Source organism: Biomphalaria glabrata, chromosome 8 (genome assembly GCF_947242115.1).
Source record: "Biomphalaria glabrata chromosome 8, xgBioGlab47.1, whole genome shotgun sequence".
Classification (NCBI taxonomy): domain Eukaryota; kingdom Metazoa; phylum Mollusca; class Gastropoda; family Planorbidae; genus Biomphalaria; species Biomphalaria glabrata.
Genome location: NC_074718.1, coordinates 1,524,033 through 1,550,460, shown reverse-complemented (window position 1 = coordinate 1,550,460; position 26,428 = coordinate 1,524,033). Strand labels below are relative to the sequence as shown.

At 36.8% G+C, this 26,428-nt stretch overlaps 1 protein-coding gene across 2 annotated transcripts; it reads left to right on the top strand.

Moving 5' to 3' along the window:
- The first annotated feature begins 527 nt into the window (after positions 1-527).
- On the top strand, positions 528-25,250 carry LOC106076549 (amyloid-beta A4 protein-like). Of its 2 annotated transcripts, XM_056037861.1 has the most exons (4): positions 535-962; positions 19,690-19,881; positions 22,012-22,197; positions 22,734-25,250. In XM_056037861.1, the coding sequence occupies exons 1-4, from the start codon at positions 767-769 to the stop codon at positions 22,943-22,945; spliced, it is 786 nt and encodes a 261-aa protein (XP_055893836.1). In that variant the 5' UTR covers positions 535-766; the 3' UTR covers positions 22,946-25,250. The 2 variants fall into 2 exon arrangements, with proteins under 2 accessions (XP_055893837.1, XP_055893836.1); XM_056037862.1 differs by lacking the exon at positions 19,690-19,881 and having other exon boundaries at positions 528-962.
- Positions 25,251-26,428: the final 1,178 nt, after the last annotated feature.

Sequence of the window (26,428 nt, the reverse complement as noted above, 5' to 3'; positions counted from 1 at the left end):
CAAGATTCGCAAGCATACAAGACTGTGGCCATGACCAGGGAGTGCATTAGTCTGATTTTGGTGCCGAGGGCTATGTCTTTGTTCTTCCATAGTATTTTAAGTTTTGAAAGGGCTGCTGTGGACTGTGCAATTCGGGCCAGTAGTTCAGGTTTTGTTCCCTCATTTGAGACAATAGCTACGAGGTATTTGAAGCTGCTAACACTAGTCAGATTTTCACCTCCAATACTGATGCCCCTTTTGAAGCCCTTTTGGCATGTTAAAGACTTAAAAATAAGTCATTCGGTTTCTTCACTGAATCTTTAAAAAATTTTTTTCCTCTGCGAAGTTCACACTATTCTGGACCACCCTATTTTTTATTACCTGTAACCAGTATCACCGCCGCTGTACTTTTCCGTCAGACGAGCATTAATCTAGGCTGAATATTGTCTTTCACCAGCCGAGACAAATTGACTAAGTGTGAACACAATGCAGTTTAAAAAAAAACAACTCGATTACAAAAAAAAAGTGAAACCAGGTAGTAGCCGTAACATCTCCGCCCCCTTCTGCCACCGTCAGATAACTGTGTCCAAGTTCGACAACTTGTGTATCGCGCTGACTGCCACCGTGATAGTTATAGGAAAGCACACAAATACATAACTGTATACAGGCCAATAGAGGAGGGGAATAAGGACTACCAGCAAAAAGGGCTCGGCCAACTTTTAGGAATCTCGATCTAAGCCATCAAAGAACCAACAACTGTCGCCAGTGACTAAGGAACTATCTGACTATGAATGTGCGCGAGAAAAATGTGTTTCACTCAATGTTTCTAGTTGTGTGCGTGTTGACAGCACTCTGCTCACAAGACAATGTGTTTGTACTATCACAACATGTGGAGGAAAGTTTGCCCCACAATTCCAGGGATCTTATTATGCGAGAAGATGGCCAGGAGATGTTTTACAATGTCGATATTGATAAATACCAAGGTAGGCATTAGAATGATTAGACAGACACAGGCCACTCTGATTGTTTTTTTATTTAGCAAACTAAGAGTTACCTTATCCTATGTTATATAATACAGACGTTACTTCAAAAAAGAAGATGATTACGTCCTACGCGTCATGCATCTAGTCATGCATGTTAACCAATTAGCCTACTTCTGCCAAGTCACTCATAGATACCAAGAAAGTTACATCAGACATACGCATATTACCATAGAAACACACACATACACAAATAGCCTACAGATCTATACATTCTTATGGAATATTTTGTCCAGATATGCAAGACGCCGACTTGTTCTATTGATAGCGCACAATCTTTCTCATTCTCTGACTTAAGGCTATGTGGGACACTAGACACCTTTTTTTTTTCTATGCAGAATTAGTGAAGGAGTGGTACAAAAATATGAATAAAAATAGTATTTTGAAAAAATCGAAAAAAAAAAACGAAACAAAATTGGAAAAGAAACAGCTGTATCCACCTTACAAAAAAAATTATAAAAAAATAATAAATTATTTGCCAATCATGAAAATGATATTTTTATGTCCAGAAATGGTTGGGCTATTTAAATTAGGTTAAAACTGAAAATCGAAATTTGTGACCTTTTTATCTAAATTTAGTGTCCCACTTAGTCTTAAGACTTAATTCGTGTTTTAATTTTTTTTTTTGTGGTACATCAAATGTGAAATTAAGAGGCGCTCCAGGTGTTGGGTCAGTCCAGCTCTCCACTGGTCTAAACCTGTTTCAGTCAAACGTGTGTTCGGCTTATGACCACGTCCACGAGTAGACGTTTTTTAAGAGAGCAAAAATTGTGGAATAGTTGTTCTTTTTTTTTTACGCGTAATTTTTTTTTTCATTTCTCTGAATGAATAAAAAAAAAAAAGAGGAACTATTTTCGAAAACCTGTTTTTAATGTTTAACCCTTAAAACGCGTATTGTAGTTTAGCCTCTAAACATCAGAATTGTAATTCCATTTTGTTTGCACTCAATGAAAAACAGCTCAGCACTTTAAGGGTTAAAAGGGGAGGGATATTTAAAAATGATATTCTTCTGTGTTACTTTTTATTTTTTAATACGAAGTAGGTCTTATTGTTTCTTATGAATTTTTTGTTTTGAATTTCTGAAAGAGTAGTATTTTTATAAAGTAAACTTTAGTTTTATTAACATCATATAGATAGTTTAGAATTTTGTTCGTCGACATTCTTATTTAAGTCTTAGATTTCTGTGTGAACAATAAATGTAGTTTATAAAAAAAAAAACTATTTAAAAAAAAATTGTAGAGCGATACTTCCTCCAGTATTCCTCTGTTCCATCGGTTATACGAGAGAGACCTTTGTATCTCAGGATCTGGTAGCCATGGCTGCTGGCTCCTCTACCATCAAAGCAACATAAAGTACTTTATATGTAGAGCTGTAGACGGGAATGTCTTTCCAGACTAGGGCTCTACAGTCACATGAAAAACTGTTCCATGAGAGGAACCATGGTCCCAAGACCGAAGGAGACCAACAGTCACAACAGTTAATGTATAAGCGTGTGCTGATACAGTCCAGTGGCTAATAATTCATACCTGGGACAGTAAAGCAGGACAGAAGAATGAAATTAGGGCTATATTTTTATTGAAAAATATATAAAAAATACACATCTAAGCAGGGCCGGCCTTAGGCCTTAGGTCGTAGTGGGCCCCTCGCTTTCATAGGCCGGCGCTAATTCTAAATGTACATTAAACCATTATAACGTATATATAATAACTGGGTTTCGGCGGCCTCCTGATTTTCAGGAAGTAAAATATACGAAAAAGTCCTGGAAATCTCTTGAAATTATTAAAATTTCCTGAAAAATGGACAAGATTGTCATTTTTTGGGGTGCCAATAAATGAAAACAGCATTGTGAGCTTTCATTTATTCAAAATTTGTTGCAAAGACGAAAGTATTTTCTAATTTAAAATAATCCTACTTTTGACATTATGCTTATTCTTACCCAGAATAGGCCCCGCGCAATCCGTTTTGCATAAGGCCCCGCAATTGTTAGGGCCGGCCCTGAATGTAAGTTTGTATCACGAGTCGATAAATAAATTTTCCAACAAGTAGGTTATTTCAAACTGATGCAAGTTTTGCAAGTACACCGTGAATCGCTAATTGTTGAAGCTTAAGCCTGTCATGGCGTAACATTTTCATCCTAACAAATCTATATATAGATCTACGAGCCATTTTTCAGAAACTGATTTTATGTCTGAACACGAAGCAGACGTTTTTGGTCCCAGTTTACATAATTTAACCTTTTAACCTTTTTGTTTTAGGCCAAGAGAATTTTCTTTTCGCTTTCAAAAGCAAAGTTTTTTCTATAACATAATAGATAGTGAAAAGTATTTTTTTTAATGCAATATCGACATAAAGTGTAGACCATAGACTAAAAATAAATGTAGTGTAAGCCTATTTATTATTTTTTAAAGTCACGTGTTACAATGCAGTGATTGTGTTGGTTGGTAGCAGTGACATACAATAGGAGTTCCGTGGTTAAAGTATTTAGAGGCAGATAGAGCTAAGCTTGCTTATTTTTATTTGGCTATGCATGAGATACAGACAAATGTAGTGTAGTCCACTGAGCTTATAAGCCTGTTGGCCATTCAATTTTATAGAGATATAACGGTAGTGGCGTCACTAGGCGGAGGGTGCCGCACCTGTTGACACCGAACCTAGTGACACCAATGAAGCAGGGTAGAGAAGATATTAACGAATTCAAATTGCTTAGCTTTGCTTATAGTACTCTTGTTAATCATAGAAAATCTAAAGCAGCTGTTATTATCACATTGATCATAGTCCGCATGCGACAATAAAAAGTTCCCAACTTCGATGGGCGGGACATGTAGTCCGCATGCCAGATAATCGTCTTCCCAAAAGACTTCTGCACGGGGAGTTGTATGCAGGAAAGTGCTCCCAGAGAGGCCAATAAAAGCCTTATAAAGACACTCTCAAGAGCTCCTTCAAGAAGTGTGATATCGACATTCACGGCTGGGAAGCACTAGCGCTCGATCGCTTCTCGTAGCGTGAAGCTGTGAGTCTCGTAGTCTCGAGATATGTATCAAGAAGAGTGGCCAGCGTGAAAGAGCTCTGAACCAACAGAAAGCTGAGAAAAGAAGCAGGCCTATTAGCAACTGACCAAACCTACCCAAGCCACTTACGCGGCCGGCTTTTTAAAGCGAGGATCGGACTTTACAGTCATCTTCGATTTAATAGGATAATAGAAATGTGCTCATCTTCGATCACGAAGGAGAAGCTATATACATAGTTCGCATGTTAAAGGATGGATGTAGCCTATAAGTATAATGGTTCAATTCCATCGCTTTATTTCAGGGCTAATCTGAAAGCACTGCATATGTATTTTTAAAGGTTTTTATTAAAGATTGTATGATGTTAAATTATAATTGGGATATATTTTTATATAGCAGCACTAAACAGTAAGTGCTATTACAAAGTTTATATCAACTCTGTCTGTCTGTCTGGTAAAAAGTTTGTACACGTTATTTCTCCCACTCGGATCAAGTTGAAACTTTGCTCAGTTATTGCTTGTACCTGACAAAGCAAGAATCAATTTAAAAAAAAAACAACAGTTAGTTAATGAGCTATTGGTAATAAAATTTATTATTTTTTGCTATCAATAAAGGGAAAGAAATTGTATTTGACTGATGTGGTGGTATAAGTTGAATTAGTCCCCTTTACACTTTTTGCAGAGAATAATCTCTTTTGAAACTAACAATAGATAAATACAAAACCTTTTATTTTCATAAGCACTTCGCTGGCACAGTGGTTAATGCATTGGCTTGAGGAGGCTAGAGCCCTTGAGTTCAAATTCAAGTCGTTGAACTTTTTTATTCTAAAATCCATTTAAAAAGCGATCACTATAGCATTCACACAGATCCTTCCTTATTTCTCCCATTGCCTCTTTCCCAACTGGTCCAGACAAGCTATAGCATCATAGCGCATCGAGAAAATTTAACTACATGACTGATCCACACTAATTCATACAATTACACTTTTCCTATTTGTCTTGTTTTGTTCTATTCATTGCCTTGAGCTTTGTTTTTCAATAGCAAAATTCTTTGATTAATTTGAGGACAAAGAAGAATTAAAAGTTTCTTCACGTTTTTATATTTAAAGCTTTAAAAATGCAAATCACCAGAAAGTTAAAAAAAAACCCGAATCTTGTTTATATTGCAATCTTAAAAAAAAGCAATTTTTATTATAGTTCCTATTTTTGAGTCTTTTTAAACGTTCAGACGTTTATGTTGAAATGATTTTTTTTTAACCTGACTTTGTTTCGAATCTTTCAAAGAAAACTACAAACTTTTGGCTTCAGCAACTGCAATGCTAGCTTAAGAACCATGGTGGACAAAAGTTAAGTCTAGAGTCGTATACTAGAGAACTGAATTGGTAGAAAATATTTGATGGCTAATTCAGAATAGATTGCATAAAAGATGAGCGAATAACTAGCCGTCACGTTGGCTATATATCTCTATGGCTTCAACATTGTGTTGTTTGATTTCATCCAAACGTTTCAAACTTGAAGTCTTATTAACTCTTTCTCTCCGTAATTATTTTTCCACGTTTCGAAGGAATTCTTCATTTTGCTCAATACTATTTCACTCACCTGTTATGATTAAGCTTCAATAGCTTTGTTGTTTGTTATCAGAAAATGTTGTATTTGGTATAGAATTAAAAGGGAAATGCATGCTCTTTTTATATAACACAAAGTCAAGTTTATAAAATTAAACATTAGAATCGTCGATTAGGAGAGCAAGAGTTAAATTCTAGCCAAACCTCTCACTGGGTGGCAGGGGATGGTGGCGGGCAGGATTCGAACCCAGCACCATCAAGACACCAGTTCACTGACGACCATAAGAATAAAAGTTATCCCCCCTTATCTTATATTATCTTATTTTGTATTATCTTATCTTATATAATACAGACGTTACTTCAAAAAAGAAGATGATTACTTCCTACGCGTCATGAATTTAGTCATGCATATTAACCAATGACCTAAATTCTGCCAAGTCACTGGTTTTCCTGGCTAGCTCAGGCAACCCATTCCATGCTCTAATAGCACTAGAGAAGGAGTATTTGTACACATTTGTCCTGGCGTATGGAACGAGGGATGTGCCTTTCTCTGTCTTTCTGAGTATTTTCTTAGTATTTATTTCATGTAGATTTATCACAGACCTGCTTTCAACCAGAACATTTGCCCTATTTGTATTCTGATGATGCAAACCTAGCCTTGTCTTAGTAATTTTTTTTTCTGTTAGAAAATTGATTGAAATCAAATGAACAAACCCATTATTATTGCTCTTCAATTAAGTTCTTAAGGTATTTCATTGTCAAACATAACAATATGGTGAAACTATTATCTTTTACTCGTGTGTATTGACGCCCCCTGATTTCTTCACTTAGATGCTGTTTTTTTTTTTTTTAAACTGTAGCACACGTACGAATCAAAACACCCGATAACAAGGGACAACACATACGGTAGAGCGGTTAGATGACCGCCCTAAGAAATATAGGTTAGTGGTGAGATAACCTGACCCATTCGTTAATCAGCGATAGTGCTCTTTAATGAAGCGAGTCTTCTGCTAAGGTCTACAGCTAATATTTAATGAATTAATTTTATTACTTTTTTTCCTGTTAGCGTTTTACCATGTTACTTTAGCATGTTCGTTGCTCTCTGACTTAATTAATTAATTAATTAATATTTTTTTTAATGGTTCAGAGGATGAAAAGAGTTTTCATCTGCCTCCAGACACTCAGCAAACAAAACTCAGCGCTAGTTTATTCTCAAATGTAAAAAAAAAAAAATTAGGATTCGAACTCGAGCCTTCTCGGTTAGGTAGCCAAATGAATGAGCCCACTGAAATCTCTTAAATAACAAACTCAAATTGTATTCATTGAATTATTAGTGTAGCATTATAATTTGTAGAACTTGTTCAAAATTGTGTGTTACATTTCATTGCTAGGGTAGATAGAGTTTTACATTTCATCGCTAGGGTAGATAGAGTTTTACATTTCATTGCTAGGGTACATCGAGTTTTACATTTCATTGCTAGGGTAGATAGAGTTTTACATTTCATTGCTAGGGTAGTTAGAGTTTTACATTTCATTGCTAGGGTAGATAGAGTTTTACATTTCATTGCTAGGGTAGATAGAGTTTTACATTTCATCACTAGGGTAGATAGAGTTTTAGATTTCATTGCTAGGGTAGATAGAGTTTCACATTTCATCACTAGGGTAGATAGAGTTTTACATTTCATTGCTAGGGTAGATCGAGTTTTACATTTCATTGCTAGGGTAAACATAATTTTACATTTCATTGCTAGGGTAGATCGAGTTTTACATTTCATTGCTAGGGTAGATAGAGTTTTACATTTCATTGCTAGGGTAGATAGAGTTTTACATTTCATTGCTAAGGTAGATAGAGTTTTACATTTCATTGCTAGGGTAGATCGAGTTTTACATTTCATTGCTAGGGTACATCGAGTTTTACATTTCATTGCTAAGGTAGATAGAGTTTTACATTTCATTGCTAGGGTAGTTAGAGTTTTACATTTCATTGCTAGGGTAGATAGAGTTTTACATTTCATTGCTAGGGTAGATCGAGTTTTACATTTCATTGCTAGGGTACATCGAGTTTTACATTTCATTGCTAAGGTAGATAGAGTTTTACATTTCATTGCTAGGGTAGATAGAGTTTTACATTTCATCACTAGGGTAGATAGAGTTTTAGATTTCATTGCTAGGGTAGATAGAGTTTTACATTTCATCACTAGGGTAGATAGAGTTTTACATTTCATTGCTAGGGTAGATCGAGTTTTACATTTCATTGCTAGGGTAAACATAATTTTACATTTCATTGCTAGGGTAGATCGAGTTTTACATTTCATTGCTAGGGTAGATAGAGTTTTACATTTCATTGCTAGGGTAGATCGAGTTTTACATTTCATTGCTAGGGTAGTTAGAGTTTTACATTTCATTGCTAGGGTAGATAGAGTTTTACATTTCATTGCTAGGGTAGTTAGAGTTTTAGATTTCATTGCTAGGGTAGATAGAGTTTTACATTTCATCACTAGGGTAGATAGAGTTTTACATTTCATTGCTAGGGTAGATCGAGTTTTACATTTCATTGCTAGGGTAGATAGAGTTTTACATTTCATTGCTAGGGTAGATCGAGTTTTACATTTCATTGCTAGGGTAAACATAATTTTACATTTCATTGCTATGGTAAACATAGTTTTACATTTCGTTGCTAGGGTAAACATAATTTTACATTTCATTGCTAGGGTAAACATAATTCTACATTTCATTGCTAGGGTAAACAGAGTTTCACTTTTCATTGCTTGCAGAGAATGTTCCGCTAGCTTTTCATATTATTGTGTGCAACATTTTATGATTATGGTGAAGTTGTGTACAACAATTAAGGCCGTTTCTTGGTATTTTGCGACCCTAAACGTTGTGGAAATATATACTCATTTTTTTTTTATGTTACAACATTGTTTTCTTAATAATGAAGTGATCCTTGAGCCTTTGAAAACAAATCTATTTTTTGTTCTTTTTTATACCGTTGCAAAACGTTAATGGTATACAATGTACAGTTCTGCATACATATATTTGTTGTTTAAAACTGATTGACTTGATTATTTTGACCAATTTCATTTTTATTTTTATTTTCCCGCAATTAATATTTTAACAGCCCGTAACAGATTTCCTCCATCGGAGATCACAGCTTAGTCATTCCTTACTGTGTAAACGACCCTTTACAACATCCGATTTCTAAGACAAAAATATAAATCTAAACGTTGGGCATTTCGAATATGTCTTAGAACAGGGGTTCTCAACCTGTGGGTCGCGACCCTCTTGGGGGTCGAATGACCATTTGCCAGGGGTCGCTAAAGACCATCGAAAATATGGATTGTTATTGTCTACTCTTCTATTGATGTATGTGTGTGTGTGTGGGGGGGGGTCGCGGCTGAGTGGGGGATTGTAAAAAGGGGTCACCGAGCTTTAAAGGTTGAGAATCGCTATCTTAGAAGATACTTAGAGCAATAGATTCAGTCTTTTACCGTGTATAGAGTCAAATTTGTGTGTGCGTCTGTTTGTTGCAACGAACCATTGGTTTAAACTGTCCACTGGTCAGTATTCAGGCCTTCTAGAAGGAATGGCCCTCTCAGTCATGTCTATGTAGGAAAAATTAACGGAATCTTTTCCATGTCTTTAATAATTTGGCAACTTAACAAATCATATGGAGTGAAACTGCATCAATATTGTATAACTGAAGGGAGGCAACTCAACGAGACACATCGATGTTTAATGACAGGACATCACATATACATGTAGAACAATATGTCTTGAGCACAGCATCTTCACACCTGCTCTCACTTGGGCGGAAATCGTTCTCTCTTTCATGTCAACATCCGACTTAGTCTCGTCACTAATAGTGCGCATCTTCTTTCTGCACTATCTTGGATGGCGGTGTGCATGGCAAGGTTATAACAATATTTTGAATCAATCACGTAATTAATTTTTTTGATGACTCAAAAATTAACCAACTGCATTCAATACCGTTTTGGTTTGTTTGGTTTACGGTTACCTCATCTTTTTTAAGTGAGACTCGAGGGCAGCACTATTAGAATTAGTCGAATCAGTGTTTGTATTTTGTTATCTTGTTGGTAATTTTGGATATAATTTGTTTGCAACTTTCATGCTTGTGGCATGCTCAGCACGCTATGGTCCAGTGACCCAGTCACTTGTGTGGACCATTTGTGAAAAGGCAGGGAGAGGGAAGGGGTATCTGTGAGAAGGTTTTAAAAGCAATTGAAAAAAAGAAAGTTGCTCTAGTCCAGGGGTTCTCAACCTGTGGGTCGCGACCCCCTTTGGGGTCGATTGACGATTTGCCAGGGGTCGCCAAAGACCATCGAAAAAATGGATTGTTTTTGTTTATTCTTCTATTGCTGTGTGTATTTGCGGGGGGGGGGGGGGAGGGGGAGGGGGCGCGGCAGAGTGGGGGATTGTAAAAAGGGGTCGCCGAGCATAAAAGGTTGAGAACCGAGTCTAGTCTGAATTCGAACTCAAGCCTCCATGATGGAAGTCTGACGGGTTTTGCCACTGGGCTATTCAAGTACTAATAAAAATAGAAGGCTTTATTAATTCAACTATTTGTTTAAAATATTTAGCTTATTTGTCGTGGTACGACTGTGCGTGAATATCGTCACGGGTCACCCTCCACCGTTTTAGTACATCTTCCTTGTAAAAGAAAATTAATTAATTACAACTAATTGATTAACGAATCGGTTAATTTGTTCATTGATTCATGTGTTGTCGTCGACAATGAATAATTCTGCAAAGTTTCAACTTTATCCGAGAATGTGAAGTGGGAAAAATAACGTGTTAAAGATTTTGACCAGACAGATGGAGTGAGCTGATATTAGCTTAGTCATTTTGGGAAAAAAAAATCAGTCTCGCAGCGAATATTGGCATTAGCAAAGTTAGCATATCATTTTTAAAAAGATGATAAAATGTCCGGCAATGAAGCAACAGACCAAAAACTACACATGTCTTGTGTGAGACCAGCTTTTGAAAGCGAAGCTAGGGCTATCTAGTCATCTCCGAGTTCATAGGAAATGAACTGTGCTCATTTTCGCGAGTGTACTTGTAGGAGAGAGAGATAGAGAGAGAGAGAGAGAGAAGGGGGAAGGAGCAACAAGAAAGGGCAATTCAACACTTTAAAAGAAATACTCACACACACACACACATTTCTTTCAACAAGTATTTACTTGTCTAAAAAAAAAAGATAAATATTTAGGAACAGGATGTTGACGGCAGGGCCCAGCCTTAGGCATCGGCAAGCTAGGCAGCCACCTAGGGCCTCCGATTATGGGGGGCCTCGTCCTCGCACAGGGCTCAAATATTTTTTTTAGAAAACAAAACGCGAAACATGGATCTAATCTCAAACATAGAAGAACTCTATGGCTCTGTGTCTGCTAGCCTCGTTCTCAACATAGCAGAACTCTATGGCTCTGTGTCTATCAGCAAGGTTTACGATTTTTACTTGATTCAAGGTTTATTCGAGAATTCTAAGGATCTACATTTGTTAGACTACGTATGCTAGAAGACCATTGCTTCTTTCTTTTGGTGAAATGTCGAAACGTTATTTCTAGTTTGGTGATCATGAATTGTCCGTGAAGCACAATCGTGCTATCGGCGCTCTATGAATTTAACTTATTTCTTATCTTATCTTATCTTATCTTATCTTATATAATACAGACGTTACTTCAAATGAGAAGATGATTACGTCCTACGCGTCATGCATTTGTTGATTTAGAGATAGATACAGGAAGGTTTTTTATTCATTGCGTAGTTTTCTGTCTTAATTTTTTTTTTTCATTTGGGACCACCCATTCACTTCGCCTAGGGCAGAGGTTCTCAAATTTGAATTATATATTGAAATTTAGATGAGAGCTTGTCCATTTATTTATTCTACTAACTATTATTTTCTTCATTTCTTCCGGAAATAGAATGTTCGATCGCTTATTCATTCTTTCATATTTGGCAATTGCGTCAGTTTTGTCATTTCCTTTCAATGCGCGTGGAGAAAGATTTTCTTGCGATTATTGTTGAACAAGGACTGTTCTGAGTTGTTTCACATCTGTCAAGCTTTGAAGCACTGTTTTAGCAACGGTTTGAAAGACAATCTGTGTGTTAGTGTACTTGGGTGGTTTACCAGTGTGTGTGTTAGCGTACTTGGGTGGTTTACTAATATGTGTGTTAGCGTACTTGGGTGGTTTACTAATGTGTGTGTTAGCGTACTTGGGTGGTTTACTAATATGTGTGTTAGCCTACTTGGGTGGTTTACCAGTGTGTGTGTTAGCTTACTTGGGTGGTTTACTAATGTGTGTGTTAGCGTACTTGGGTGGTTTACTATGTGTGTGTTAGCCTACTTGGGTGGTTTACTAGTGTGTGTATGTGTGTTAGCGTACTTGGGTGGTTTACTAGTGTGTGTGTTAGCGTACTTGGGTGGTTTACTAGTGTGTGTGAGTTAGCGTACTTGGGTGGTTTATTAGTGTGTGTGTTAGCGTACTTGGGTGGTTTACTAGTGTGTGTATGTGTGTTAGCGTACTTGGGTGGTTTACTAGTGTGTGTGTTAGCGTACTTGGGTGGTTTACTAGTGTGTGTGAGTTAGCGTACTTGGGTGGTTTACTAGTTTAGTAACTGCTATTTCTAGTGCTCCATTTTCTGCATTATGGCTCTCAGAGAGCGCGCCAGTTGCCAAGGACTTTTCTAGTCTTTCTCAACGTCATGGTAAAACCAAATGGTCAAGATGGTTATTTTTAGTTTCACTGAACGGAACACTTTGCACATTCTGAGTATTTAGCGGAACACTTCGCACATTCTGAGTATTTAGCTGTACACTTTGCTTATTTTTTAGAGAGTGACCTAATATTAATTAATATTTCAAAGCGTGTGAAATGTGTCAGTAGACATAGCAAATATCTGAGGAGGCAGAATGCTGTACAAATGCTCCTTCTTCCCTAGTGCTATTAGAGCATGGAATGGGTTGCCTGAGCCAGCCAGGAAAACCAGTGACTTGGCTGAATTTAAGTCATTGGTTAATATGCATGACTAAATGCATGACGCGTAGGACGTAATCATTCTTTTTTGAAGTAACGTCTGTATTATATAAGATAAGATAAGTACAGTTTTCCTCTGCGGAAAAAAAAAGGCCAATCGTTGTTTATTTGTTTGTTGTTTGTTTTGTTTGTTTATTTGTTTGTTGTTTGTTTTGTTTGTTTTTTGCGGACCACAAATCTCGTGAGATTCCTAATTACTATTTACTTCAAAACAAATAGTGCACTCTGTTAAAATGATGGTAGGTTATTCCGTAGCAGCCTTAGGGCGTGTCAAGTGGGGCAACCGCCACAGGCCCAGCGTCTGATGGGGGGAGGGGAGGCCGCGATCGAAGATTCCCTTGTCGTCATCAGCTTCGAAAATCAGATTAGTTCTCAAAAACTAGGAATGGTCACTCAATATTTCGAAAGCCTTTTCCAACATCTTTAATATGATACCAATTACCATGTCAGCTCTTAACATGACATTTTTGGTTTCGAAATACCGTTCAGTTACGGTAGAGACAGTCTCTTATGAACTGTCGATTCTCAGAGGCTATCACTGTTAAACAGTTCACCTTGGCATAAAAAAAAACAAAACTACACGTAGCCGGAGAAACCAATCAAAATCGTTTAGTTCGTAAATAAACATCGACGTCCACTCGGATTTGAATTGGCCCGCAGTGTTTCCCAAGTTTTTCACTGAACGGAACACTTTGCACATTCTGAGTATTTAGCGGAACACTTCGCACATTCTGAGTATTTAGCTGTACACTTGGCATATTTTTTAGAGAGTGACCTACTAGTTGTTCCAGTAGTTCGCGGAACACCTATTCAGGCCTCGCGGAACACTAGGGTTCCGCGGAACACAGTTTGGGAAACAATGGAATAGGGAAATGTGTAGTGATCAAATTTGAATTAGTTTTAAAGATACGTGTATTTTTACATAAAAAGGTCATTTGTCAGTGGATTTAGCAGAAATTATTATTATTTAGTTTGTTGGTTTATTTTTTCATGCAGAATGTTTCTGAATCATTGGTAGTGCTTTAAATGCTAAATCTTTCCTGCAGTACAATTACAATACAGAAAGACATATAGATAAAGGCACATTCCTCGATATGTTAGCCAAAGCTAGGACAAATTTGTACAAATACTCCTTCTTCCCTAGTGCTATTAGAGCAAGGAATGGGTTGCCTGAGCCAGCCAAGGAAACCAGTGACTTGGCAGAATTTAAGTCATTGGTTAACATGCATGACTAGATGCATGACCCGTAGGACGTAGGCCTAATCATCTTCTTTTTTTTAGAAGTAACGTCTGTTTTGTATAAGATAAGGAGATGTACTGAGTCAAACGGCCAATAGTACAGTACTTACGTAAGGTATCATGTTTTGTGACAAAAATAAGGCCAACGGCGTTAAAGGCAGACGTAAGCTTTACGTGGCACGGTATATATATATATATATAGTCTACCCTTGCGGCTCAGGGCCCCGCATATGGCACTCGCCAGGGACCCTCGCACTGCTAAGGCCGCCTCTGGAAGGTTCCTTTTGATAAGTAGACAAGAAGACCTCAACTCTGATTGAATTGCGCTGTTTTGACTACCCGACACTAAAAAGACAAAATGCTTGACATGTTCCTTCATAGTTGAAGATGACCTACATCCTAGCCCTAACCTCCCGCAGGAGGACCGGGGGCAGCGAGCGGGGCATGAACTCGTGACACTAGAGTCAACGGAACGACAGTCCAGAGCTCATACCGCAAGACCAGGCAGCCATCCAACAACACTAAGAGAAGCAATCCAGAAAACTTCAAGTATCAGATATCATGAATTAGAAACCGTCAGACCGAACATACCTATATTTCAATGGACCTCACTCATCAATCGTAAACAAACAATATTTTGTAACGTGGTTCTCTATCTCTTCTATACAAATTACGATCTAATTTTAATAGGCCTACACTGTGGTTGTCACGTGACAGTTTTTTTTTCGTTGTTTTATCAATATGATCACGTGACTAAATGTTGTTTGTTTACGATTTGGTGAATGAGGTCCAGGCAGAAGGTATTGCAGAGAGAATTCTAAGACAAAAGGATAGGAGAGATAATTCAGTTTTACTGATGATGAAATTTCCATCTTCAACCCTCGCATAAACACACACACGACTTCCCCCTTACCCATAAACACACACACACGACTTCCCCTTCCCCATAAACACACACACACACGACTTCCCCCCCCCCTCTTCCTTTTATACACCGTCTATTTAAAGTGCTTTGTTCTTTTAATAGCAATATCTGTATTGTAATTAATATACTGGTCTGTGTTTTAGGCAGACACCGGTAAATTTAAACGTCTTTGTAATAGGCAGACAACAGTGTATATAAATGCATGTGTTCTAGGCAGACAACACTAGATATAAATATTTATAAATATCGATGTTCAAGGCAGACAACAGAAGATTTAAATGTCTGTGTGCTAGGCAGAAAACTGTAGAGTTTGGCCTAAATGTCTGTGTTAAGGATTGAAAACACTAGATTTAAATGCCTGTGTTCTTTACAGCACTAGATTTGAAGGTTTGTATTCAAGTTATAGTGAGATTCTTTCAACGTACATGTATTATCTAGTCTGTAGTTTTGCGTTAGCGGGCGTCGAGCAAAAGGAGTGCATGTGCCCTTTTTTTTTTAGGCTGCGTCCTCAATCTGGCAGGCATCGGTCTAAAATGTAAATATGTCCGGCTTTTACTCCGCTGCAATTGCATATCATCAAACAATATAATTCCTTATAAATGAAGCAGTGTCAAACGTATAATTGTGAACATATAATATTTACATAAGATTTTTACAATTTTTTTTAATTTTTACTACCATTACTATTTTAACTGTGAATAGACCTTGTTTTTAATTATTTAACAGTATAGAATTTAGCCCTAGTTATATAAAGAGAGAGTGGCCTAAATTGTGCCGGTGTGCCTAAACTCAAAACTCAAACTCAACTCAAACGTACAATACTTAAAAGTGATATGTAGGTCACAGATGGGGCTGCGAAGCCATGGGAAATACTGCATTCCTCATTAGTCTCGAAGACAAAGCCTTATTATTATCATTATTACATTGGTGTGATCGGTGGTTTGAACTGTGCCGCAAGTTAACGCTGACATTTGGCAGCCTATGATCAGTGGTGTTTGTTTTCTTTATTGTAAAGCGTTTTCGTTGATTTACACACAGTCCTGGCGCAGTGGACAAAAGAGAGAAGTCGACTTTAATTGAGTCACAGGCATTCTCCTCACAAAGCTTTAGCGGAAGAAAATGCTACTTTGTCTGAGAAATAGGCTACTTAATATTCGAGTTTTACAGTCTGAAGATTTGTTTCATCATTAAACTTTTAGCCTAGTTTTTACATTGTCTTGTGCTTGCATGTTTTGTAGCCTACTCCTTTGTACAGTTTTTCCCTCCTTTCTTATTCTTCATATTCTTATATAATACAGACGTTACTTCAAAAAAGAAGATGATTACGTCCTACGCGTCATGCATTCAGTTATTTAAATTCTGCCAAGTCACTGGTTTTCCTGGCTAGCTAAGGCCACCCATTCCATGCTCTAATAGCACTAGGGAAGAAGGAGTATTTGTACAAATTTGTCCTAGCATATGGGACGAGAAATGTGCCTTTATCTTTGTGTCTTTCTGCACTCCTTTGGCGCACACGTCATCTAGTAGCCCTACGGCCTATAGATAGATCCACATTAACTATATTATAGGGATCAAATAAGTGGTAAACCTATACAGCAATACACAGCATTTTCTAAAATATGACGTCAATTACGTAATAACACCTGTGCTGAAATAACTCTTGTGTTAATTCAAAGACTTAAATAGGGCAACTAGATGATATTGCTTCCATACACATGATTAAACAGCATTTGATCGACATCTAGGATGACTGCTTAGGAGGCGCGGTGGCTGAGTGGTAAAGCGCTTTGGCTTCCGAACCGGGGACCGGGGTTCGAATCCTGGTGAAGACTGGAATTTTTAATTTTGGGATGTTCGGGCGCCTCTGAGTCCACCCAGTCCAGTTGGGGAAAAGTAAAGGTGGTTGGTCGTTGCGCTGGCCACATAACACCCTCGTTACATCATCGTTACTTTACTTTACCAGGATGACTGCTTGGTCGTGAGGTATGCACTCTGGAATGTCGTTCGATGGCCACGATGGTCCCTAGTTCAAACCCTGTCCTCAGCCATCCCCCGTCTTGCGTGAGGTTTGGATTAACGTTTTAATTATCTTCAAACCTGAAGAAACATAAGAAACGCGTAAAACAAACAAAACAACACTAACTAGATCGGATTAACACGCGTTAGTTAGGTACTTCATGATATACATATATATATACACGCACCCACACATAAAGACAGATGCAGATATTACATATGAGAAGGGAGAGGCACTAGCGAAGTAACTGCTACGTGCAGGTTTGTAAAGTCTATAAAGAAAGAAAAAAGAATTATTAGGTTATAACGCTTTGTTAAATCATCAGAACTGCGACATTGGTCGTTGTTTATAGGCCTACCCTTAGTGTCGCACCCCCCCCCCCCCCCCCCGTTAGTGTCCGTCACTGTCTCCGTGTCATACACTAGGTAGGGAAGGGAGGTAACAGTCCGTAATCATGTTCAGCTGGTACAAGGCTGACAACTGGTACAGTCACTCCGGTAGCGGGCCCTGATTAGCCTCAGTAACTGGTACGAGCGTCGGCATTCAATGTATTAATTCTTTACAATATTTATGGCTCTCTCTCTCTCTCTCTCCTCCTCCCTTTCCCACATTCTAGTCTGCTTACAAGACAAAGAATAATCTTTAAATGTAACCTCTCTTCATATTATATATGTCTAAGGTGAATGAAAAAAAAGGTGACATGCTAGCCCTCACGACACATAGTCCCATACCACTTTACACAACCTAAAAGTAGGTAGATTTCCTGGTGTAAATGTGTACATGATAACATTATTGACCCACTTCCCAAGAGTATTTTTTTTTTTTAAGTATGACAAAAAACAACAACAAAAAACACTGAAATCAGGGTTGGCCTTAGGCATAGGCAAACTAAGCAGTCAACTATAATGCCTCCTATCGGTGAGTGATTGGCACAGAACTAATAACAATTTTTTTTTAGAAGAAATATGCGAAATTTGTGCCCAATGTTATTGTTGGAGTACACTAAGGTTTAAATACATTGCGTCATTTTATGTTTTCGCTATTTTTTTCTATTTCATTTGAGACCACCAAATTCACTTCGCCTAGAGCTTCCAATTATCTAAGACCGGCCCTGCACAGGATTCATTGTACAAACGTAGGGCTACACATTTTTCAAAGGCTACATAAATAAAATTAATTATGAACATTTCAATCTAGTTGCCTCTCTTGCCCTATAATCCCGAGGCTGCATTGATAGTTATTGTCTGCAAATATTAATTGTTGATTAATTAACTGTAGTGCGGCAGGGCTGGCGACTCTTACTACGTCTGTTTTAGATAACAAGTGAATAGTAGAGCTGTAAGTGAATAGTAGAGCTGTTAATGAATATTAGGCCTATAACTCTCAGGCGTCAGTATACTTGAATTTTTGTAATGTGTTACGCTTTAATATGGAACTGAAATGAACTTTCACGGCAGCCTAATGCTTAGGTAGGCCTATTCATGTTAATTAAGACATTTCATTATCTCATTTTTTGTTATATAACTATTGATTCCATTGTGACTTTAATCGGAGATTTATTACAGATGTTCTTTGAAATTGTATAGTTCTATCAAGTTGAGACAATCTTGCATGCTTGGATACAATTTATTAATTTAACTTACTTCTAGATTAAACAAAGACACCAAAGATACATTTAGCCTATAGTTCAAACTCGGAACAAAGATACATATGTCGTAACAAAGTTTGAACGCGGTAAAACTACAAAGTTCATACGTCTGATCCATAGCCTTAATATAAAATGTTTCTAGATCTATGTAGACCTAGTAGAGTGCTAAATGCATTTTTTCTCTTTGTGGGACGGTCCCAATCTTTCATTTGTATTCGCTATGGTCTAATGCGTTTCTCCAGTGATGGATGCAGGTTATCTTTTTTTTTTTGAGTTGAACATATGTCTTAGGCCTACATGAAGATTATACAACTAGTATATCTAACCAGAGGCGGCCTTAGGGGGTGGAGAGTGGGGCAACCACCCCAGAATACCATTAGCACATCGTACAAATATTCTTGGTCCTGATAAGACACTGGTCTAGTGCCCCGCGCATACTAATAAGGCCGCCTCTGTTTCTGACATATAAGTGTATATGTGCGAGTTATGTGTATTTTAGTGTGTGTGGGCTATATGTGTAGGCCTATATGTGTAAAATGCGTGTGCTCTATGTTTGTGTCTGTCTGTCAATGTGTGTTGTATAGACAAATGTAATCTTATCTCGTACCAAGTTTGTTTTTTTTTCCATCTCGTCACTCTCATTGGTAGGCACAAGGGAAATTTTTACATTAAATTTCCATCACTCTCTTGTCACTATTTCACTATCAGTGCCTATTCTTTAAATATATATTTTTTTTGTTTTATGCTTATATTTACACCGATTTTAAAAAAGCTTATATGAACTCACTCTGTTGTAAAATGTTTTGTTTGTAAAATGTTTTACATGTTTCGGATGTTCATTCAGAGTTGAAGATAGTTTACTTCCTAGTCCAAACCTCCCGCAGGACCACGGGGGGTGGGAGCGGGCAGGGTTTGAACCCTCGACCGTCGATAAATCCGAACGACAGTCCAGCGCGCAAACCGCACGACCAGGCAGCCTCTGTCTGTCTGAATGTCTTTTAAAACGGTTGTACGCGTTATTTCTCCGACATCCAATCTCGGATCAAGCTGAAATTTTGCACAAACTAGAATCTACTTGCTCGGCTTCTGGCCATAGCGGTAGAAAACAATCTTGAGTGTACTTTACAAATACTTGCGTCCAATGATGCAAAGTCTGTGTTTCACATTTTTTCTTCTTCTGCAGAGCTAATATGTTTTCTTTTCTTTTTTTTTTAAAGCGCTCGGAATAAAATGTCCTCAGCCGGAACCTCCCGAGAATGGTTTTATTGTCGGAACGGGAACACGAGTTGGTTCGGTAGTCTACGTACGCTGCAAGGAAGGCTTCAGGCTGGAAGGACCAACAGTTATGGCTTGTGTGCCAACACCAAAATCAGCCCACTGGGACCCTAGAATAAGGAGAGAGTGTGTTGGTAAGTAAACATTTATTAGGGCGTTGTAATAAGGGGGGAATGTATTATAGCCTAAGTCAATATATTAAGTTCGCAGTAACGAAGATAAGATATCAGGGGCGGACTGGATGTTAAGATCGGCCCTGGCATTTCTAAACAGTAGCCTATATTTCGTAAATTGTATATCATATGATGGGTCTCCAATTATATGCCTATCTGTTCACAAAATCATTATGTTTTTTTATTATGACGTATCGATAACTGTATGCATGCTCTATAATACTCTATAGGCCTATCTTTAAAAGAAAGATAGGACTTATGTTGCTTTTGAATCGCTACGTTTGTTGGCCCGAAAGGATGAGGCCTACTAATAGCACTGTCTACGGATGTAGGCTATTACATTATTTTTGAAAATGTGTAAGATTAAAGTATTACATTGTAGTCTGTAAAAGATGTATTTAACTTGACGTTTATATAGCCCCTTATATAAGAAAATATTATAAGACCTTAAACAATTTTATGCGTGCCTTAGTGGCATTCATGAGACCCTTTAGGCCCATTTGAGTACCGGCCCACCGGGCATTTGCCCAGCCCATATAGCCAGTCCGCCCCTGTAAGATATCATAGAAGATAAGATATCATAGAAGATAAGATATCATAGAAGATAAGATATAACGCTGGTACAGGTATCAGAGAGGAATGAGAGAGAGATAGAGAGAGGCTTTGAAACTTATAGCCCACTGGGATACTAGAGTAAGAAGAAAGTACGTTGATAATCTTATAGCCCACGAAGATAATAAAATCCAGTGTGTTTGATTTTGTAAACTATTTTCTCAGATGTTACTTCAAAAAAGAAAGATAATTAGCTAGCATATATAGGCCTATAGCTGGAGGCGCGATGGCTGAGCGGTAAAGCGCTTGGCTTCCGGGCCGGGGTTCGAATCCTGGTGAAGACTGGGACTTTGAATTTTGGGATCTTCGGGCGCCTCTGAGTCCACCCAGCTCAAATGGGTACTTGACATTAGTTAGGGAAAAGTAAAGGCGGTTGTTCGTTGTGCTGGCCACATGATATCCTTGTTATCTGCCTTATAGACCACAAGGTCTGAAAGGGGAACTTTTTTTTTTATAGGTATAGCTAACTTGTTGCATGTGTCAATCTATCAATGCATTTAAATTAGTGACTTAAACTGTGTTTTGTTAACCCATTCCATGTTCTATAATGGAACTAAGGAAAAAGGAACATATATATTTGTACGAATTATTCCTTGGAGAAGGAATAAGAAATGTGCCTTATTTATTTGTGTGTTTTTCTGTGTATTTTATTAGGTTTTGTTTTTGTTTTGTAAATTATGGTAGGCCTACACTTAGTGCAGTGTAATATTGCTACTTTACTTTTTTTTTTCCTGAATAGTCTTTGAGTGATTTAACTATATCAAATGTGAAAAGAGGGGAAGAAAGGGTTGGGCTAAAGAAACTGTGTCTCACAACAACGGGTCATGGCCATCTAGTTTATGGGAGGCCTTCTGACAGAGGGAATAAATCGTATCTTATATCGGCCTAATACAGACGTTACTTCAAAAAAAGAAGATGATTACGTCATACGCGTCATGCATCTAGTCATGCGCATGAAAAGTCATTGGTTTTCCTGGCTGATTCAGGCAACCCATTTCATGCTGTATAGCACTAGGGAAGAAGGAGTATTTGTACAAATTTGTCCTAGCATATGGAACGAGGAATGTGTCTTTATCTTTGCGTCTTTCTGAATAGGCCTATTTTATTAGATTTTGTTTTTGTATTTGAAGATTATGGTTCAGTGTTTTATGTAGGCCTATAATTAGGCCTACTACTTTACTTTTGAGTCTTCTCTCTTGAAGGCTTTCTAAATTTAGTGATTTTACTATTGGTGTTACCCTAGTCAAACTTTAACTTCACTACTTGAAAAGCCAATTTCTTAATTATTCCTCGACTCTGGGTAAAATCTTTCCTTTAATGGACAAGAGTCATCACATGGCAAAGAGGCTCGATGAGCCACAGTACAAGTGTACTGTATATTCATGAAAGTTCCACCCCTAGACTTTTAAATTGTAAGCTAGCTATTTGAAGCATTGACATAATCAGATTTTTTTTTTCTAACTGAAAATTAATTTTCAGAAGGTGGAACTTATTTTAACGAAGAGACCAACATGAATGAAGATAAAACAATGGATCGAGGAACATTACTTAAACACCCAGACAACAGGCCAATGGAAAACAGTAATCCCAGTTTTATTGGTCCCAAAGCCCATGCTTACTGGACACGTCACCAAAGCAAAGTGGAACATGAGTCTGAAGAAGAAGGTAAAATTCAAACTATTGAAAACATTTTATGACTTGATAAAGTAAGATAGATAGGCCCCTACTGGTACATAGGACTAGCCATGACACCAGTCCTCAACAATAATGGAAAAAATAGTCCCTAACTTTCTTTTCATTCAACGAACATAAAACATAAAGAGATTCGGATGAGTTAAGAGAAACAAAACTATTTAAAATTTTGAAGATTTGAATCTAAATGGAAAGGACATGGAGTAGGGCAGTGGAAAAAGAGTCGCTGTGATTTAAAAAAAAATATTCAAACAATTATACACTTGCGCAGTGTTTTCTTCTGTGTCGTAGACAATTTGGTAACAACATTTGTTTAACAAGTGTTTCTACTCACAATCTAAGGGACTTGAAGCTTATAATTCATAAATGGGAAGAATTAGAGATAGATGAACATACACAGTCATAATATAAAAACATTTACAATACAAATAGTAGATCTATAGTTGTAACCTGACTTCTTCATAATTCTCAGTTTGTTCTGATGCTCACAACCTATTTCCTCCCTCTAGAGAACCAAGGACAAGAAGAAGACTATGACCAGATAGCTGACCAATGTCTTCACCTGCCAGACCCTGGACCATGTCGAGCCTCCTTCAAGCGCTTCTACTTCAATAAGGCCACATTTGAATGTTACCCTTTTATCTATGGTGGCTGCCTTGGAAACCATAACAATTTTGAATCTATAGAGGATTGTCACCTGACTTGTTTAAAACATGACTAAAAAGTCAACCATATGGCTGCCATTAAACACAAGAGCTGTTACATCTTTCCATTGATACAGTTTAAAATTAGTTCTTTAAATCTTTTTTTTTTAGTTAATTTAATCACTAAATGTATGAAGTGAAAGTGTCTTACATCAATATTTTCAAATCATGTTCTGATATGAATGCAGCATCTCTTATCCATAGGAGTGTATCTAACGAGACATGTATATTGCTATATAAATATATTGTAATTTGAGTGCTTCAAAATATGGAATGCTGGTCAGTAGAACATCAGTATAACCCGTATATTTTAAAATTTATTTCTATGAAGTAGTGCAGTTTTATTATTAAATTACATTGCACATAATTTTTCTGTTATCTGTACCGGTACCTTTATTTTTTTTCATTACATGTGGTGTACAAGCGAATGTATGTATGTGTTTTTTTTTTTTTTTTTGGTTGTTACTTTCTCTATTGTTATTATTACTTTCTCCATTGTTATTATTATTTCCTTATTGTTATTTTTCCTTTCTTTATTGTTATTATTCCTTTCTTTATTGTTATTATTTCTTTCTCTATTGTTATTAATAGATCAGATGTGCATGATTGTGTTGTTACATTTTTTTTTTTGGTTTACATTAGTTTTTTTATGACACTATTGTAAAGTGAGCTAAATGTTATTGCCACTTTTCCCCTGCCATTTAGCCATTCTAGTCCTCGCACTCCTGTTGCTTGGAATGATTAAAATGTGTCAAGTTAATTCCTGGCTATAAACTAGACAATTTTTACTTGCCTGTGTGAACAATAAGAAAAGTTACATAATGGAATGAGATCTAGATTGTCTGAGCATCATCAAAAAAAAGCGTTAGTATTATTAAAAGTGTTTCTAGATGACAGAAATTTCTTAGAATGTGACTAGAATTAATTTTTTTTTGGTGTTGTGAGTTTTAACTAATGTTATGTAGATCTCTCCATGTATTCTGTCAAGTGATTTGCAGAAATGATTTTCAAAAAATACATTGTTTCAAACTTGTTTATCTCATTAGGATCAGTTTGTTAAACACCCAGAAAATCAATTTAATCATAAGTTTAAGTCAGTAATATCTATTAAGAAGTTCCCCTTTCTGACCATGTGGTCTGTAGGGCAGCTGATGGAAAGGTAATGCGTTTCTGTGGCCCACAGTTAAAGAGGGTGTTGTGTGGCCTGCGCAACAACCAACCGCTTTTACTTTTCCCCAACTATTGCCAGGTACCCATTAGAGCTGGGTGGACTTAAAAATCCCAGTCTTGAACAGGATTCAAACACAGGACCTCTGGTTAGGAACCCAAGCACTTTACCACACAACCATCGCTCATACATAAAGCCTTGCTGAACTAGAGAACATTTGTGACTAATTCATGTCATCCATTTCAAACTTATATCCAACATTTTCTTAAAAAAAGAACAATTATGAAGAAATATATAAATTGATTTTATGGAATTCTCAAGCTGTCAATATAGAAAATATGCTAAAACATCATGGTGTAAAAACATTAGACCTATTTGATGTTGTCCAAACTTAACCAAATAAACATTTAATATTCTGTATTTTTTTTTTAAATCTTTAGCTTAAATCATATTTCAATGACAACTAAATAAGACTTAAAAACTAGTCAGAAACAACAATCATGTGCTTTTGTTAAACACCCAAAAATCAATTTAATCATAAGTTTAAATCAGTAATTTCTATTAAGTAGTTCCCCTTTCTGACCATGTGGTCTGTTTGGCAGATGATGTAAAGCAATGCGTTTCTGTGGCCCACAGTTAACGAGGGGGATGTGTGGCCAGCACCACAACCAATTGCCAAAACAGTGTTTTAGGTCTAAATTTGCTATTTTTTCACTCACGAGTTAAGAGCAATTTTGTGTTAAATTTCTCTATCAAAATCTGTCAACTAAGACATTAATTTTACTACCGAAATCCAAACTGTCGAACAAGATAAAAGCCTGTATGACTAGATCTTTGTCACCACACACTAACAATCAGTAGTCCCATCCTTCTGTTTATAATGTCTACCTGTAGATTATACAATGATGTTCTGCTATATGACCCTTGAATTGTGATTTGACATTAATTTATCAGTATTATATTTTTAATTTATTGGATGTTTTGTTTGTATGCATATCATACTAAGTGTATATACCATCGTTTGAACATGTAAGTTGTTGAACAGTATAACCAATACTGATGGAGTACTGTAGGCTACTGGTCATTCTTAAACAGAACTAAATTGTCAAAATATGTATAGCAGTATGTCATTAAAATGTGGAGTTGGAACAATACTCAGTTATACTTTCACTCTTCTTTTTTTAAGTTAATAAATAATGTTATTAAAGGCAATTAGATGTTATAATGAGTTGTGTTGATAATCTAAGATTAGCCAATGTACTAAAATTAAAGCTGTAAGCCTAACAGAGTAGACTATAATAGTACCAATTTATCATAAACCACCCATCCCAGTAGGGCCTTAGCCTGCTTTGGCACATCTCCATTTTGATCTATCCTGTGCTTTACGTCTCCATGCCCAGACTTTAAGCTGTTTTTTTGTCATTATGGACGTGTATATTTCTTGGATATTGGAAGGTTTCCTTGTGTATGACACCATAACTTTAAAATGTTTGTTTTTTTCAATACCGGAAAACAATTTTGTGATATGAATCAGATCTGATTTCAACAGGCATATGAATTAAGATGAGAAAATTTCTCTTTAATAAAATTTTTTTTTTGAGAATTTATTTTGATTATAATAATGCTAGCACAAAATGACTACATTAGAAAGGTAAAAATATGTTAGGGGCCAAGGCCCAATTAGTCACCTGTTATATTGGGTTAAGAAGCCAAGGGAACCATTTCTAGAGAACAATGCAGGCTCAGAATGATGATTATGATTAACAGAGACATGCCATACATTCAATGCACAATTTCGAGAAGGGACATGGTTCATTCCAAGAACATACACAAGGCATTACTCTGCTTATCCACAAATAACTACCTTAAATTAGCACTGTTACACTTTGGACACTTCCATGTTGTTTTTTTAAATGCAAAACATGTGGTGACATAGGCGTATAAAACTTATTTGCAGTCTTTTGGTACTAAGGATCAGGTTCATCTATTACTTAAACCAAATATGAACTTGCCTAGTTAGGATTCATCACCAATGGATACTCACTAGCCAATTATTACCAGCATCTCAGATTTATATTACGGTCTGGATTTCATGGTCCTAACCAGTATTGTCAGATATTCAAAATTTGGATATATTGAAAAAAAAAATCTCAGATTTTTTAGTGCAATTAAAAAAAAAAAAAGGATTGATAATACACACCAGATGAATTAGCTGTCTTGTATCAGAACCAATTTCTTCTCTAGAAATACCTAAGAGTGTTTGTGTGTGACATTGGGACCAGGTTTCTAGGTCAAGTGGTAACTAAAAATTTACAACACTTTAAAAAAGTGT